Source organism: Dama dama, chromosome 21, assembly GCF_033118175.1.
Source record: "Dama dama isolate Ldn47 chromosome 21, ASM3311817v1, whole genome shotgun sequence".
Taxonomy (NCBI): Eukaryota; Metazoa; Chordata; class Mammalia; order Artiodactyla; family Cervidae; genus Dama; species Dama dama.
In genome coordinates this window covers 72,104,714-72,123,461 of record NC_083701.1, presented here as the reverse complement: position 1 = coordinate 72,123,461, position 18,748 = coordinate 72,104,714, and the positions used below count along the sequence as shown (strand labels likewise).

Below are 18,748 nucleotides of genomic sequence, written 5' to 3'. Positions count from 1 at the left end.
AGGCAGAGGCCAGCTCATTCAACATATAAGCCATTTAGTTTTGAGTCCCAGACATTTCTGTTTTCTCAGTAGCCCCCCAAAAAAGAGCAGCACAAAACCTTTTTTCCCACAAAACTTATTTTAGCCCTGAGAGAATTCTCACCACTGTGAAGTTGAAAAACTAATAAATGCAAAACAAATTAGTGAATTTAAACTGTGATATTTGAAAATGTAAATTATACTTTCTGAATACTGAATATTAATATCCACACAGGACACATTTACCGTATTATAAAATGAAAGCTTCATTTTATTATTTAGTAAAGCATATTCTCTACATGTAAATCATAAATGTCAAGGTCTTAACAGTTAAATTTTGGGTGAAATATATGTCTTTATAAAAGTCAGTGGTCATGTTGAGGGAATTAGGATTTAAATATGTGTAATAGTCTCTCTCCCTTTTGTCTTAATTTGCATTCATTGACTGAACTCCATAAATTAAAATGATTCTACTCTACTAGAAATTTGTTTTGAATTATGTGTTAGTAAACTTACCATTTGTTATTTTTCACTCTTAGTCAATAACTACCTGCTTTTGAATTTATTCTGTTACATCCATCACACAAGATTATTTTCAGCATTTTCAAAAATGGTTTGTCTAGGATCTAATATCAAATATCAGTGAGAATCAATCTGCCAGCTTTTATCAAAGTCCCAGTCTCTTCTAGGAAAGTCTGCTAACTCACTGTTTATTGGTTATATTAATGTATTACATTTTACCTGGATTTTAAATACTAAAGTTTATCTGATCTTTACTATAATTTCAGGTTTCAGTTAAACTCAGTACAAAAAGTTTATCAATGCCTAGGCTTTCCCATAACCTGCACATTAAGATATCTGCAATTGGTGCCAACCAAACCTGACTGATAGAAGACTTTTGCCAATAGATTAGATCTTTATTCAATATTTATCTCTCTAATACAACACTTAGAGCATCTATCTCAAAAAAGACAACCAGAAGGAATTCTGCACCTCACTACAGAGTTAACCCAACAGAACCAGCGGGGACCTACCATATATCTTCTGGATGCCCTGCAGGTCGTCACTGGGCAGCTTGAAGTTGTCGGTCTCCATGTACTGGTAAAAAGGGGCCATGATGGCGGTGGGGTCGTTGGAATGTTCCAGCCCCAGAGCGTGTCCCAGCTCATGAACCGCCACGAGAAATAAGTCATTTCCTGTGCAGAGGAGAAGAAAGTGCGTCGCTGCAAGTGATATCCAAACACAGAATTGACAAGGACAATTGGTATTACCAAAATTTTACCCAAGAAAAGTAAGAGGAACTCTTTAGTTCACCTGTCAGTGTGATTTTATCATTGAATTACGTTTGGGTAAAATCCAACATGTTATTTTAAAAAGGGGGGTGGGAGTTGGTGGTGAAGAGGTGATAGTGAAGTCACAAAAATTTAGAAACTTAGAGAGGAATAAAGAACAAAAGTTGAAGAGAGAACAGTAGCATCAGAAATTGCTACTACTGCTGTTGAAATACCCTAGTTAGGAAACGTGCAATATACTATATCTCATTTCTGTGGTCTTCATATTGGACATAATCCTAACAATAATTCATCATAAAATACAAGGTACAATACCTACTTTTTCACAAACGAGTAGATTAAGGCATAGGGAGTGACAAATTTTGTCAGCAATAGTAAATCTTTGTATTTAAAGAGCTGTGATTAGAATTCAGGTTATTATAATTCCTAGAAGATGGTTTATCTTTCTTACCGGCCGAGAATATAGGAAAATAAATAAAAAGTAAAATAAAAAGTCATAGGGTAGCAGTCATAAAAACTAGGAATCTAGTCTTGGCTCTGCAAATACAAATTTTAATCAATTAATACATGATCTGAACAAAATATATTTGTCTTAGAACTCTCAGAGACACCTAATCTGACTTTGTGTGATTAGACCCCTGCCGATGGCCTCTCCATGCTGTCCACTCTCGGATCATCATAAGTCAGCTCCTGAGCACAGAGCCAGCCCTTAATGGATATCTGTTCATTCCATAAGTTTAATTGAACCACATGAGTATCAACGCATTGGGGCTGTTATTCTTCCGAGAGTTACGTTCCTAAGTGCTAAGTTTAACATGGCTGAACATAGAGTGTAGTTTTACATGGTTGACTTGTTACAAACGCTAAAGATTTCAATGAACTTCCTGAGTCTCACTTTAAGGAACATTCCTTTCCAACTACTTTTACAAGGTAATCACTGTGGGTAATTACCCTTCAGAGGGCTATTTTTTAAACATAAAAACTGGGTGCATAAGCAGTATTTCTTTTTCTTCCATTCTGGAGCAGTCTGTCAGAGGGAAGGGATGAAACCATGGGGCTGACTGCACACAGGAAGGAGCCATTCGAGCTTCCGGGGCTTTCCTGAGTTTCAGGGAATAGCTGTCTACATACCGGGGGGAAACAAATTAGAGGTTTAAAAAGAAATGGAAGTTAAAAGAGAAATAATATAATATGTATTGTCTGTCATAAAAATGTTGACTGCCTTTATTAAGTTTATAAAGTTTACTAACTCTGCTCTGGGCCTTTTGACCTGTGAGAAAACCTGTATTTTCTCACTTAATTCCCACAGCTCTCCAGTCACTATAAAAAAAAATCAGAAATCAAAGCTTGGAGACATTAAATACAATTTGCAAGTTCATGTGGTAAGACATAGGTGGATTTGTGTCCTCCCAGCATTACATTCTAATGGGGGAGACCAGAGAGAAACATGATAGGAAAGCAAAATAAACAGGATGTTACATAGTGAAAAACGATACAGATATAATAGGGCAGAAAAAGGACAAGTCAGAGAGGAAGTGGAGCCTAGAATATATAGGGAATCTTAGAGAACAGTAACGGTTTTGCTTTCTAGGCTGACTGCAGTGGGGATCATTGAAAGGCTTTGAGCTGAGGAGGGACATAATCTGACTTACATTTTGGCAGGAGCTTTCTGGAAATTACTTATGAGAATCAAATGCAGTGGGTGAGGGACTCAGCATGATTAAATCTCTGATATTAGTGTAGGAATTCAGGCAAAGATACCAGTGACCTGGCCCAAAGGGGGAATAATGAAGGTATACAGAAGCAGCAAAATTCTTGGTACATTTTGAAACAAGAATCACATAGCTTCTTAAAAGACAAAATGCAAGGTGTGAGAAGAGAAAAAAGCCAAAGAGAACAAACACCACGTCTTTTGATGCCAGCAACTTACATGAAGATACCATTCACCGGATGGAGAAAACACTAGGAAAACCTATCATCTGTTGCTTTTTTTTCTTTTTGGTGGAAGTGAGAAGTGGATAGCCTTACCAGGAGCTCATTCTTTGAGTGTTAAAGATGGCCATGGAAAATTCTTGGAGATTCAAACAAATAAGGGAGTGATTTTTGACTTGCCACAGTATTTATCTCATGTAAGGAAGGCAGTGATTACATTATGGGATGAAAGATTGTAGCAAGATATGGTTGGTGATAAGAGTAAGATCATCTCTTAAATGATGTTACAAAAGGATATTTGGTGTCATGATACTAGCAAAAGTGAGCTGGAGAGATACTCTGTGACAGTCATAATAGATATCGGAAATTAAGAGTTGTAAGAGCAAGGTCACGGGTATACCCATGGGAGTGAGTCTCTGAGTTAGAATGGAATACAAACTCATTGGATGGGAGATCCAATAATGTTGAGGGCTGAACACTGGAAAAATTTATCTACATGACCATTGAGATTACCAAGAATTAAAATAAATGTGGTATTCATCAGGGGAAGGAAAGAGTAGGACAAATTGAGAAAGTAGCATTGATACATATACTCTGTCATGGGTAAAATGGACAACCAGCAAGAAGCTGCTGCATAATGCAGGGAGCCCAGGCTGGCCCTCCGTGATGACCACGAGGGCTGGACTATAATCATGACTGATGTGCGCTATTATACAGCAGAAACCAACACGGCCTTGTAATTATCCTCCAGTTAAAAATTAAGTGATATTGAGGGGAATGGGATCAAATTGGGAGATAAACTCATCAAGGATTAGGGAGAAAAATGTGAGTGCTAATAGATGACTACAGCAAGGGGAGACAGCGGACGGAACCGTCTGACAAAATCACAGTCACAGCTTGATGTTTCGATGGAGGAGAGTGGGAGTATGATCTTGCAGTGGTATTAAAAAGAAAAAAAATATAAGAGGGCATGCATCATAGCTCACATCCTGCAGTGGAAGGAATGTGCGGGAGAAAACAGCTAGCATTTTGAAGGAATGGAGAGACTGCTTAGATACCAAAAGAATCTAAAGAGAATATTTTCAAAATAAGTTGATTATTATTAAAGAGGTTTTGATGACAATGGACTTGGAACATCTCTGGAGCAAACAGCTTCAGCAGAGAGAAGGATGGAAATGAAGGCAGAAATGGCAATGTACAAATCACAAGAGGATGAGAGTCCCGGGGCTAAGGGCTGGCCCGTGCTTCCTGTCTAACAGATGAGAATGGGAGGAGAGGGCCTAAAAATAAACCTCATGATCCCAAGGTATCAAATGAAAGAGACCACTATTACTTTAAGAGTACATTTAAAGGAATTAAAGAAGATGGACAAAGCAGGGAGTGAAATTTCAGGGGGTATACAGGAGAATGTAGAATGGGAGAAAGCACAACTTCCTGCACCCACCTTTGCTTCAGTTTTTGTTATTTTTCCTCTACCTACAAGATACTTCCACATGCTTCAGCAAGATAGCCACGACCTTTTATCCATATTCCTTTCTCCTCCTTTCCAACATTATTTCCTATTTCTTTTCTTTTTGTTACCATCTTTCTAGTTATGTAAGAGTGTGCTTGCTCAGCCCTGAAGGTAAATGCATGAACTGTCTTCCTTCTAGAATTGAAACACACCTTCCTTTTCTTGGTGTGTTGAGGTGAAGTGAAAGTCATTCAGTCGTGTCCGACTCTTTGTGACCCCATGGACTGTACAGTTCATGGAATTCTCCAGACCTGAATACTGGAGTGGGGAGCCTCTCCCTTCTCTAGGGGATCTTCCCAACCCAGGGATCAAACCCAGGTCTCCCGCATCAAGGCGGATTCTTTACCAGCTGAGCCACAAGGGAAGCCCTCTTGGTGTGCTGGATGCATATCAAGCTGACTTGGTGTGACTGCTCAAATGTTACTTTCTCTATGAAGTCCTTCCTGAAGGGTACTATTACCACATGCTCTCCTTTTGCTCCCATAACCCACTGTGCATCACCTTATCATAAAACGCAGCTGCATTTTATTGTCATCATCTTTGAGCAGGTCTTCCCAATGTATTTTGAATTCTTTAAAGACTGAACTTGTGCATCATATAACTTGGCATCCTCCATTCAATGATATTGTCTGACATTTAGCAGATGATTGTTAAATGAATGAATGAATGTGTTTCCAGGAAGTGGAGGACTAATTAGAATTTGAGTAGTAAAGAACAGAATGTCATTTTCACCTAAATATAGCTCAGATTTTTTCTTCCCCCCACAAGCTTTATTGAAGTCAGCTGACAAATAAAATTGCAAAATATTTAAATTTTACACTGTGGTGGTTTGATATATGTTTACATTGTGAAGGATTCTCCTCAATGAGTTAATAAACACATCCATTGCCTTTTTTTCTTTTTGGTGAGAACTCTTGCATCAAATTGCAGTGATAAAATTCAGTGTCATCAACTACAGTCACCATGCTATACATTATTTCCTTAGAAATTGTTCATCTTATAACTGAAAGTTTGTACCCCTTTAACAATCTTTTTCTATCTTCCCAACCCCCCAGTTTTTTTTTTTCAGACTATCATGGATAGAAAGAGAATGAAATTAAATGAGGAAAAACTGAGGAGACCACTATTCTTACATGGCATCGGACAGTGGGGCTAAAGTGTGCCAACACTCAATAAATGTCACTAAGTTGCTCAAAAAGTGCCAGAAGATAGTTGTGTTTGAAGTAATGAAAAAGGCTATGGTCTATAGGAAATTGTTGGAGAGTGCAGAACAAGTTTGCTTTTGTAAAATATTTTAGAGGAGGAGTTATAATGATTGGAGGGACTAAGGACTGAGAGTGGGATGTTCACAATGTTTGGATAGTGGAAAATCAAAAGGCACGGGAGGTCAGATTTACTGGAAAACAGGACTTTTAAAGATTACATTTTGAGTTAAAAATTAAAAAAAAAAATACAATGAAACATGCTTTTGTGGATCATCCAGCAAGCATGTGCTAGTCATAGGCAGAGATAACAGAAAGAAGAAGGGAGTCATTTAATTAGAGATGTAGGAACCATGGGAGTGTTTGTATGTAATATATGGAGAAGGCTTCATATTGTGTCTCAGAGGACACTCACGAGTGAGAGGAAGTAGGGAGGAAATGAATCACTGGTATTTTACATGTCAGACGTCTAACACCAACTCTGGAATGAGCACCTTTGTGATTTTATATCAGAGACATATTCATTAAGATACAAATCTAATATTGATGAGATACTGCAACCACAAATTAGATGCAAAGTGGTAGGACAGGTGTATGCTCAGCATCTGGGCATACTCATGCCCAGAAAATACATAAAAGGGTCTTACGAAGCATTACTAAGAATAAATCTAGTAGAGGTGAGATATTTAAAATACTAAAAGATAACATTGCTAAAGTGCTACACTGGATATGTCTGCAAGTATGGAAAACTCAGCAGTGGTCACAGGACTGGAAAAGGTTAGTTTTTGTCCGAATTCCAAAGAAGAGTAAGGCTTAAGAATATTCAAACTACTGCACAATTGTGTTCACTTCCCATGCTAGTAAGGGTATTCTCAAAATCCTTCAAGTTAGGCTTCAGCAGTACTTGAATTGAGAAATTCCAGATGTACAAAGCTAGGTTTAGAAAAGGCAGAGGAACCAGAGCTCAAATTGCCAACATTCTTTGGAACATAGAGAAAGCAAGAGAATTTCAGAGAAACATCTATTTCTGATTCACTGACTATGTGGAAGCCTTTGACTGTGTGGATCACAACAAACTGTGGAAAATTCTGAAAAAGATGGGAATACCAGACCACCCTACCCATTTCCTGAGAAACTTGTAGGCAGGTCAAGATACAGCAGTTAGAACCTTACATGGAACAACTGACTAATTCAAAATTGGGAAAGGAGTGTGTCAAGGCTGTATACTGTCACCCTGTTTATTTAACTTATATGCACAGTACATCATGTGAAACGCCAGGTTGGATTAGTTACAAGCTGGAGTCAAGATTGCCGGGAGAAATAATAACAACCTCAAATATGTACATGATACCACTCTAATGGTAGAAGGCAAAGAGGAACTAAAGAGCCTCTCGATGAGGGTGAAGGAGGAAAGTGAAAAAGCTGGCTTAAAACTTAATGTCAAAAAAACTAAGATAATGACATCTGAAACCATCACTTCTTGGCAAATAGAGGGGTGGAAAAGTGGAAGTAGTGACAAATTTTCTCTTCTCGGGCTCAAAAATCAATATGAATGGTGGCTGCAACCACAAAATTAGAAGACACTTGCTTCTTGGAAGGAAGGTTATGACAAACCTAGACAGTGTATTGAAAAGCAAAGACATCACTTGGGCAACAAAGGTCCATATAGTCAAAGCTATGGTCTTTCCAATAGTCATGTATAGATGTGAGAGTTGGACCAAAAAGAAGGTTGAGTGCTGAAGAACTGATGCTTTGGAACTGTGGTGTCGGAGAAGATTCTTGAGAGTCCCTTGGACAACAAGGAGAACAAACCAGTTAATCCTAAGTGACACCAACCCCGAATACTCACTGGAAGGACTGATGCTGAAGCTGAAGCTCCAGTGCTTTGATCAGATGGGAAGAGCCAACTCATTGGAAAAGACCCTGATGCTGGGAAAGCTTGAAGGCAAAAGGAGAAGGAGGCAGTAGAGGATGAGACGGTTGGGTAGCATCACTGATTCAGTGCAGGTGAACTTGGGTGAACTCTGGGAGACAGTGAGAGACAGGGAGGCCTGGCGTGCTGCAGTCCATGGGGTCGGTGGGGAGAGAACAAATTAGCCAGGAAGGCGTGTTGAGGCTCTCTCGCCCCACACTTGGTAATAATGACTCTGTACCAGCTGGGATCGCCTACCGCACTGCGTGCGCAGAGCACGAGGTACTCGCGTGGCCACGGGCTGCTTTGCGCGGTACTCCCGTAGGAGCGTCACTCTGAAAGCCCTGGCGGCTGCGGCATTGGGACTACACTGGAGCGGCCACACGGTTACGCTCTATGAGGCTGTGTAATGGCTCCGTTATGGCTTGGTAATGGCTATGTTGTGGCTGCTGCTTCGGCGGCTGTGCCAGCCAGCAGAGGGTAAACTGTCTGCAGTTCCTACGGCTCTTCACATCTCATTCCAGCCTCTTCGCTCATGCCTTGCCTACCCTGGGTTCAACAAACAGCGTGCCCAGTGTTAACAGCGAGACAGTTGGCGTCACAAACAGGATGAGAAGCAGTACAGGTTCACAGAGTCGGACACTGAACAACAACGACGACAACTGCAAATAAGGTGCAAATGGTGGGACAGGTGTATGCTGAGGGTCTGGGCATACTCACGCCTACAAAACACATGTAAATTTGGCTGGAATGCGCTATCAGTGGGCTAAAAGTGAGAGAAATTGTTATCAAAAACAGACCTAATGACAAAAGCAATGCATCAAGCTTGCAATGGACCAACAAACAAGGCAGTGGGACCAAGAGCAGAAGACACACAGGTTTGCACTCAAGGTTCCCAAGAAGCCTCGGTGACATCCAGGCTCGGCAAGATGTAGTCCTGGTTTGGAAAATACCTCTAGACTCTCCTGCCCTTCTTTTATCAAAACAGACACAACTTCTTTGTCAGAAAGTCCCAATGTGATCTTACAGGGATTATGTCTTGTCTTTATTCTTCAAAAGGAAATAAATCCAACCTTCATAACCTTCCTCCTATGTATTATGTCCCCTTCCCTAGGAAAAAAGTAACCTGAACTTTGTTCTTAGATAAATATGTAGGAACTCATCCTTTCACTCTTGGTCAGATAAATATCACTGTTAGCCATGTATCAAATTTTTGGACCTTGTTGAATTAACAAGTACTTCAAATCTCTCACAGGAAAACAGTGTTTTATTTACTTTTTTTTTTTTCCTTTTGGCTAGTAAGAGAAATGAAGGAAAAAAAAACACACAAAAAGTAAGACAAAGTGATAACAGCAAAAATCGTATTTCATATATCTATTCACTTCAGATTAATCAGATTTCTTCTAAGCATCTTTCCTAGAAGTGGAGTCATTCCTTGTTTAAGAAATAAAGCAAGGCTTTAGAAGAAAACTAATAGGCTTAGGACATGAACCCATGACCTATTGAGTTTGCCACATCACTTTTAATCAGAAATACTGGCTAAACGCTCCAAATAATTACCATCCTTCAGATGACTGGCAATAATATAATTAAAACCTACTGAAGATTCATAATACTTTAAAAGGGTAAGTTGTTAAGTAAAGTACCAGTCTGTGGTTTGAATTCTACTTGGCACAAAAGTTTTTGGCCCATGATGAATTTTAGACAATTAAAATGCACCAGACCTCTTGCCTAATGATGAAAATAATAACTGCTTCTGTAACTTATCATTAATTTACATGATTCAAGACTCTCAATTGCAATATGCCTTGATCTTATCAACATGCATGCGACAAAGGAGAAATCAGCTTATTGACTCTAAATACAGAAATAGTACTTGCTTCTTTTGTAAGATTTTGAGATTTGAGTGAGTTGCTTTCAATTTAATCCCTAATCTTCACTTTGTATACTCCAATATAATTTCAGGACATTGAACTGTGTATTATGAAATATAATGCATTATTTAAAATTTCCTTGTCATGATTACATCTTTATATTTCATTCTAAACTCTTTCAACCTTCCATTCATTTTCGTATGCAACTCCTTCTGCTAACATCATATCTTGAATATCAAAAATGACTATACAATATTTCATATGTAAAAACTATTATATGTAATCATGACATTCATAATCCTATAAAAGTGTTGAAACATTAGCACCACTGAATCAATCTCTGCTTTTGCCCTACCTTTGACTGTCCTAGTCTCTCCGGAGGCAATCATTAGCTTGAATTTTGAATTTCTCAATCTCCTGCTTATATTTAATCAACTATGTGTTTTTAAATAAATTATAGCTTTATAAATGCGGTATCATTCTGTATGTTATGTTCTGAACTTTCTGAAGCTCTGCATTTGTTTTTCTAATATGTATCTTTTTGTTTACCTCTGTCAGTCTTACAAAATCTTTAGACTCCTTAAAACAAAATTCAGAAACACCTCTGCTGTGAAGCTTTGTCCACCTCCCCAGGTAAATTTAGTTTCTCTGTCTCTGTGTATCCTTGGCCTTTTGCACATAACTTGACTGTAACATATATCATAATTTACCTGACAGCTTCTGATGCATAGAAACACTTAATATTTACTTGTGGGTTAAGTGACTGGGAACAGATTTGTGCAAATTCATAATTTTAAATATGTAAATATGTAATTTAAAATACTCAAATCCATGTCTAGAAACAAACCTCAGATATCACCATGAAATCTCTGAATAGTGGGAGTTACCTCAGTGCCTAATAGATAAATAGGATGGGCCTTCTTAAACTTCTGTCCTCTCAAACTATCCACACACCGGTTTTGCCAGTTGAGAAGCTGAAGAAATATGTGGGAGTCAAACCTCCACAGTGGCTCAGATGCCTTCCACCTCCTAGTGTTTCATTATATGTACTTGCTGGAGTAGAATATGGTAGAAGTGATGGTACCCAATCTCCAAGGTTAGGTCATAATATTCACTAGGACTTCCTTCTTGGTTATTTCTCTCTGGAGAATTAGTTCCCATGTCCTATAAACAGCTCTCAATGCAGAAGGGATACATGTGGAGAACCAAGGCCTCCTACCAAAGAGCTACATGAGTAAGCTTGGAAGTAGATTTGCCAGCCTCTTCAGATAACTGTAGCCACAACCAATAATTTCACTGCACATTCATGTGTACCTTGAATCAAAATCACCCAGCTAAACTGCTCTTGGACACTTTACCTGCCCTGCCTCCACCAAACTGTGTGAGAAAATAAGTATGTTGTTTTAAGTTGCAAAGGTTTGGGGTGATTTATTTTTTATGCAGTAACAGATAAGTAATATGGGACATTTAAGCACTCTAATTCCTCACTATGTGGTTAGGATTAGGAGATAGTAAAGAAAAGCTTAAAAAAAGAAAACAAAAACACTGAGTAGAAAAAGAAGCTACTCTGAAGCATTTGAGTATTTGTACAGTAATCCTGATATTAAAGGAAAAAAAAGTGTCTTAAATATTGTCCAGTCCAATTATCTCTACATAAACTGAAAGGTTTGGTGATAATTCTAACTAAATTTGAGAAAAGTCTGTGACTGCGAACTTCCACAGATAAAAATAGCAGCTATTTTGCTGCCTCGTATGTTTTCCTCAAATATATAAGACCTGATACTTTGGTGGCCCCTTTATTTCTATTCTCCTGGCGTCTCACTGAAGAGAGGGCCTCTCTTGCGGTGGTGGTTTACTCGCTAAGCCAATGTCCGACTCTTGAGACGCCATGGACTGCAGCCCGCCAGGCTCCTCTGTCCACGGGATTCTCCAGGCGAGGACCCTGGAGTGGGCTGCCATGTCCTTCTCCAGGGGCTCCTCCCCACCCACGAATCGACGCCGGGTCTCCCGCACCGCAAGGAGAATCTTGCCCGACGGAGCTGTGAGGGCCTCTTTCTTGCTGGCCCATAAAACCGGGGGTCCCCGCTGAAGAGCCAGAAGAGTATTGGAGACATGTGAAAGAAGAACAAGAATAGGACGCCAAGTGTTGACCACTTACTAGGAACTAGAAGTATGTCACTGAGGTTGTCCTTGAAACCTCGTGACAGCGTTCTCAGTCCTTCCGCCAGTAACGCTTCTGAGGCGGCGCCGGGGCCTCGCCAGCTCTCCACGCGGGAGAGCCGGGCTCACCCTCCGCCATGGCCGCCCGCCTCTGGACGAGACTCAGATCCCTGCCGAGCTCCGCCAGGTAGGACGGGACAGAAGCTGGTTTGGGGGCAGATTTTCACACGTCTCTTATTTCCACCTCTACTCTCCGCAGGCCCCCAGTCCTCGAGGGCCTGGTGCACCTCCGCTGCCTTCTTTCTGCCCGCTGTTCTGGGTCTCAACATTTCCCTCATTCCCCAAGGCGCTCAAGCTTCCGAATGACTCCTTGGCTCCTCCTCTGGATGCTTTCCCCCAAACGAGTCATAGTTAAGACTATGAAAAAAGCTTATTATTACAATAATTTATTAGTTGTTACCATACATGAGCTAATGTGAAGCGATGAAGTTACAATTTTGAATAGCATTTACCTGTGTGCCATGCAAATTTGACCATTTTGTTTAATGACAACTCTAATTTTCTTTCACATATTCTCAAACCTTTTAAGTGTTTTGTACTGTTAAAGTGTAACAGTATTATTAATGATGTCTTAAGACTAGAATTAAAGGAAACAAAAAGTTCTCGTAAAGTGCTAAAAAAGCAACCCAAAGAGTGTCAGTTAATATTCACATGTAGTATGTCTCACCATGTTAGTTAAATTTTGTTATTATCACCATTTTACAGATCAGGAAATGAAGACTTTCATAGACGGTGGGATTTGGCCAAAGTTACCTAGTAACTGGCAAGAACCGATTTAAGCCCCCCTTACATTCTAGGCCCACGACAAAAAATTAATGTGTGCTGAGGAAGTGGATTTCTTTACTTTGTCCTTAGCCCTAAACATCTTCTCAAGACTTCCGAGTTTGCGTCCAGGAGGCAAGGGCCACCCTATCAAGCCACCCGTTCAAAGTGCACAGCTGTTGCACAGCTGCTGCATAAGAACTCTTTCTAAGCATCTGTAACAATAATTTCTATTTCTTTTCTCCACTAAATGAATGCCAAACTTAATACTTTCAAATGTACTTCCCAAGTACAATTCCAGCTGCTCAAAAAGTTTTAATCGTTTTCATTGCTTCTGATTTTTAATTAAGTCTAAAAGGTTTGTAGCAAAGAAAATATTTTCAAAAGAAAAGGAAATAGTACTGCTAAAATTAGGAGAAGGGTAAAGTACATGGATTTTCATTTTCACATTATATTTCAAAACATTTCCCCAGATACTGAGGAGAGTTTCTGGGAATGTTACAGAGTTTGCCTGTTGGAATGCAGTTACATTTGGAGCATGCACTGATCTACAATAATAAGGCAGAATTAAACACCAGGCCATTAAAATATAAGGAAAACAAATAGCCATCTAACAGGTCTTCCAAAAGTCAGTAAAGGTATTTCCAAAGATATCTACCACCAAACATTTATAGATTCTAATTTAATAAGGACTTTAGAAAAAAATCATATAATTAAAATAACTTAAATATATCTTAGGTAAAGCAGACACCTTGGGGAAATATTTGGATAATCAAGGCCAAGGCAAATGTTTTATTCATTTAGGCTATGGTTGGGATATGAAGTTTGTTTTTTAGTGAATTAGACATGTGTTCACAACATTTAGGGCTTCCCTGGTGGTTCAGCTGGTAAAGAATCTGCCTGCAATGAGGGAGACCTGAGTTCTATCCCTGGGTTGGGAAGATCCCCTGGAGAAGAGAAAGGCTACCCACTCCAGTATTCTGGTGTAGAGAATTCCATGGACTGTATAATCCACGGGGGTCCCAAAGAGTTGAACACAACTGAGCAACTTTCACTTTCACGACGTTTAAAATAGTCCTTCTAAAGAAATAAGATTCGTTGTGGCTAATTGCACCATGATATTAACAGAAGTTTTTACCCCTCTCCTGTTGAGCCTAGTTAGGAGTCTAGAAACACTCTCATTTATGCCCCTTGTCATTTATTCATGTGTGGTTTATGTGTGCTATACTCTCCCCCTGGGTAGATCAGTTTAATGGTTAAGATCATTCGGGAGGCTTACTTTCCTGTCTCTCTAGTGCAAAAGAGATAAATTTTAGTGACTACCTAAACAAAAGCAATAGTGTAATAAATGCAAAGCCACTTTTCAGGAACTTAATTATATATCCTTTCACTCTATGTGAACTCTAAGTGCTATCCATTCAGTAACCATTCTAAGTATGGCTAGTATAATAATCCCAGGATTATGTGCTATTTCCAGATCAGCAGCTTTGTGACATATTTCTTTAATCATTACTAAGTATCCACTATATGCAAGGAACTATTTGTAGAATCATTGATAAACAATTTATCCTTACAATACAGTTGATTTTTCTACTGTGGGCCAGACAATATGCAACACCATAGTCTCAGACAAATCTCCAAAGTCCCTTGTTTTTAATTAAGGGACCGAGAGTTTAGCTCAGTGATTCTGAGCTTTTTGAGGTTCACAAACTCCTCGGAGAATCTGACAAACTATGGAAATTCTCCTAAGGAAAATGAATGCATTAGCACAATATTGATTTTGAAGTTAGGTTTACTTAAATCCTTAAGATAGATCAGATTTAAAATGCTAACAGCTATTGTCTGTAAAAGACAGTAAACAATATACCTCTGTGTGATTCAATTTCTTTATTTATAAAGTAGGTCTAATATCTATTTATAGCGCTGTTGGTGGGTTAAATAATGCAGTGTATATAAAATACTTCTTAAAGACATAGTTATCAGCTAATACTATACTACTTTTAATATTACTAATATTATTCCTATTCTGACTATTGCCACTACTGCTGCTGATGCTAGTATTATTATTACTCCTATTCTTATTATTAATGGACTTTACAAATTTTTGAGTGAAAAGTTCCCCATTTTATATAACAAGAAACTGAAGCTCCAGTACATTGGGTTACCACAGGTCAGAAAACAAAGTATTAGAACTGGAATTTAAATGTCAGTTTTGACTTCACCAAAACTCATGCACCAATTGATTAAACATAGTCTTGATATAAAAATATGTGAGTGACAATGTTGGAAAGAATGTTAAGATCAAGTTTTGAAGAGTTCTGAATGCTAGGTTTAAGAGTCAGATCGTTGTGTAGGAGGCAACAGAATACCATGAAAGACTAATTAAAAAGTGATATTGCTATAGGGTTATTTGACATTAGTATGAAGGTGTGATTGCAGTGGGAAATGACTGAAGGCAAAGGCAGCAGTTAGAAGACTGCTTTAATTATCAGAATTACTCGGTGACAAGGACCTAAACAAAGGCAGTGATGAAGGGACAGAAAACTGGAAAGGAAAATACTTGAGTCATAGATGATTGAAATCATTTCTTGAGTTATGCTTTTTCCCATTATTAGAGTTGATCATAATCCCTTAAACAACAAAATACAGATAAAAACTGTCTCATATTTTACTACCACTATTGATTGCTAAAGGTAGAAAACTTGAATCTAGATTTTTATTTTAATTTTCAAAGTATACTATTTAGTATACTAATGGTTATGATGTTAAAAGTTATCTATTGAAGGTCCTTTTATAAATATTTCATATTATTTTCATTCACATAGTGTCTAAAATTGACTTTTTGCTGCAATTTTTGAGCTCAACTAGATAATGAATAATTAACAAGAAATGGGAAAACAAAATTGTAAAATGTTTCATTCACTTGCTTGTACCAGCTTATCTAGACTGTGATTCCTGCAAGTATTTAACTATACCCATTTCCTCACTGACATACAACAGAAGAGCTTGCAAGGTTCATGGCGACAGCATTGATGTGGTGTTGCTAACACCTAGGGTGGGTCACAAGGAGATAGGTCAGCTCTTTTCGAGTGAAAGCATAGAACTTAGCATGATGCAAGGAGGCAGAGTTGGAAAAAGCACGGCTTCTGTAAATAGCATACACAGCTGCAAGCTCAAGGTCAGTCTGTGCATGCAGCAGGCCTTTGCTTCCTATCAGCGGATCTACAAAACCTTCATAATGCTGGAATTCAGTTCATGCTTGCATATGAGAAGAATAATTTGTAAAACAATATTTTTTTGTTCACAGAATTCCTGTTTTTTCAGTCTAAATGTTTGGACACCAGAAAGGTTTTGATTTTACGTTGGAGAACCTCCGCTGAGGTTGAATAGATTGAGTCCCACATTGAGTCACTAGAGTGAGTGTGACGGCCATCAGAGTAAACCCATACAGGGTGTTTCTTTGCACTGAATATTATTTACGTAGGTGGGAATGACTGACATATATTCAAGTACAACTGCTTGCTTTCTGAGAGATGGAAACATATTAAACAATTATGGAATTTAAAAGTTGGGAGGATAAAATTTTAGCTGTTTTCTGAATTTTGCTTTTGTATTTCGTTGCCACCTGATGATTTATTTTGGTGATGTTACAGATTTGATTGCTTAGGCATACATAATTTCTGTTTTTAGGGGGAAAAAGCAAAAGCAAACAAATAAAAACAGTTCTCTATACGCAAGTATTTGTAGAGATTTACTAACAAATTATAAATCAGTTTATTTTTATAAAGCATTCAGCAGTGGCCACAGGACTGGAAAAGGTCAGTTTTCATTCCAATCCCAAAGAAAGGCAATCCCAAAGAATGCTCAAACTACTGCTCAATTGCACTCATCTCACACACTAGTAAAGTAATGCTCAAAATTCTCCAAGCCAGGCTTCAGCAATACATGAACCGAGAACTTCCAGATGTTCAAGCTGGTTTTAGAAAAGGCAGAGGAACCAGAGATCAAATTGCCAATATCTGCTGGATCATCGAAAAAGCAAGAGAGTTCCAGAAAAACATCTATTTTTGGCTTTATTGACTATGCCAAAGCCTTCGACTGTGTGGATCGCAATAAACTGTGAAAATTCTGGAAGAGATGGGAATACCAGACCACCTGACCTGCCTCTTGAGAAACCTGTATGCAGGTCAGGAGGCAACAGTTAGAACTGGACATGGGACAACAGACTGGTTCCAAATAGGAAAAGGAGTACATCAAGGCTGTATATTGTCACCCTGCTGATTTAACTTATAGCAGAGTACATCATGAGAAACGATGGGCTGGAAGAAGCACAAGCTGGAATCAAGACTGCCGGGAGAAATATCAATAACCTCAGATATGCAGATGACACCACCTTTATGGTAGAAAGTGAAGAGGAACTAAAAAGCCTCTTGATGAAAGTGAAAGAGGTGACTGAAAAAGTTGGCTTAAAGCTTAACATTCAGAAAACTTAAGATCATGGCATCTGGTCCCATCACTTCATGGGAAATAGATGGGGAGACAGTGGAAACAGTGTCAGACTTTATTTTTTGGGGCTCCTAAATCACTGCAGATGGTGACTGCAGCCATGAAATTAAAAGACACTTACTCCTTGGAAGGAAATTATGACCAACCTAGATAGCATAAAAAGCAGAGACATTACTTTGCCAACAAAGGTCTGTCTGGTCAAGGCTATGGTTTTTCCAGTGGTCATGTATAGATGTGAGAGTTGGACTATCAAGAAAGCTGAGCACAAAAAAATTGATGCTTTTGAACTATGGTGTTGGAGAGGACTCTTGAGAGTCCCTTGGACTGCAAGGAGATCCAACCAGTCCATCCTAAAGGAGATCAGTCCTGGGTGTTCACTGGAAGGACTGATGCTGAAGCTGAAACTCCAGTACTTTGGCCACCTCATGCGAAGAGCTGACTCATTGGAAAAGACCCTGATGCTGGGAGGGATTGGGGGCAGGAGGAGAAGGGGACGACAGAGGATGAAATGGCTGGATGGCATCACCAACTCAATGGACATGAGTCTGAGTAAACTCTGCGAGTTTGTGATGGACAGGGAGGCCTGGCGTGCTGCGATTCATGGGGTCGCAAAGAGACACGACTGAGCGACTGAACTGAACTGAAAATATTATCAATGAAAATATTATCAAGCAGCAGTGATTGTAGTAAAGAAATGATAAAAATGTATAATTATTCATTCAGAACTGATTTTTTTCCTTTTTTACCTAACATAAGCATTTTCCCAGAAGAACCTATTTTGGCTCAATAATACGGTGTTTTCTTTAACATTCATTTTTAAAAGGAGGCATTTCTTTTTTGTTTTTCTCTAAAGCAATCCTATTTTTACCCTCCCTAGCCTACTTTCTTTTAGTAAAACCCAACCAAAAGTGCAAAATGCAAAATCAATAATAAGTTTAACACTTCACATAATCATGTATTTATACAAGCTTCCTATTTTATATATGTATATGTGTGTGTGTATACATATAGACACACATATATATGTATTTATAGCTATCAATGAAAGGTGAAAGGTAAATGTGTTTGACTTTCTTCAATGCTTATTTTACAACAGTGATTTGAGTTCATATTTGTGTTCTAAGAGTGATAAGAAATGCATAATTTCATTTGAGTACTTATCATTCTTATGTGATAAAATTAAAATGCAGAATCACAAAATTGATACTTATTTGTGCAGTTGACAATAGAGAGGATTATGTGAGTTGACTCTTCAAAAATATTTCAGTAGATTAGTGAACTTAAAATATATATATTTATATGGCACATATGAACAAAATCAGAAGATTCATGGCAGAAGGATGTGACGTCACCTAAGTGTCTTCCTTGTCTATTTTATTCAGGTTTGCTTTGAAAGTGATGAAACCAAAATAGACGATGAAAATGAAAGAAAAATAAAAAGACATTTCTTTTTAATAATAGAAATGCTTTTAATCTGACTGTGATTTAGTCAACATGCTATGTTAAAAACCCTCATA

General features: G+C 38.5%; 1 protein-coding gene across 1 annotated transcript in view; it reads right to left on the bottom strand.

Annotated features, from left to right (window-relative positions):
- Nucleotides 1–18,748, bottom strand: part of MMP16 (matrix metallopeptidase 16) — a 386,139-nt gene that overhangs the window by 110,405 nt on the left and 256,986 nt on the right. Inside the window, exon 5 of the mRNA XM_061123824.1 lies at nt 1,053–1,214. Within this exon, the coding sequence (XP_060979807.1) occupies nt 1,053–1,214 (162 nt within the window). The remainder of the gene's footprint in view (nt 1–1,052; nt 1,215–18,748) is intronic.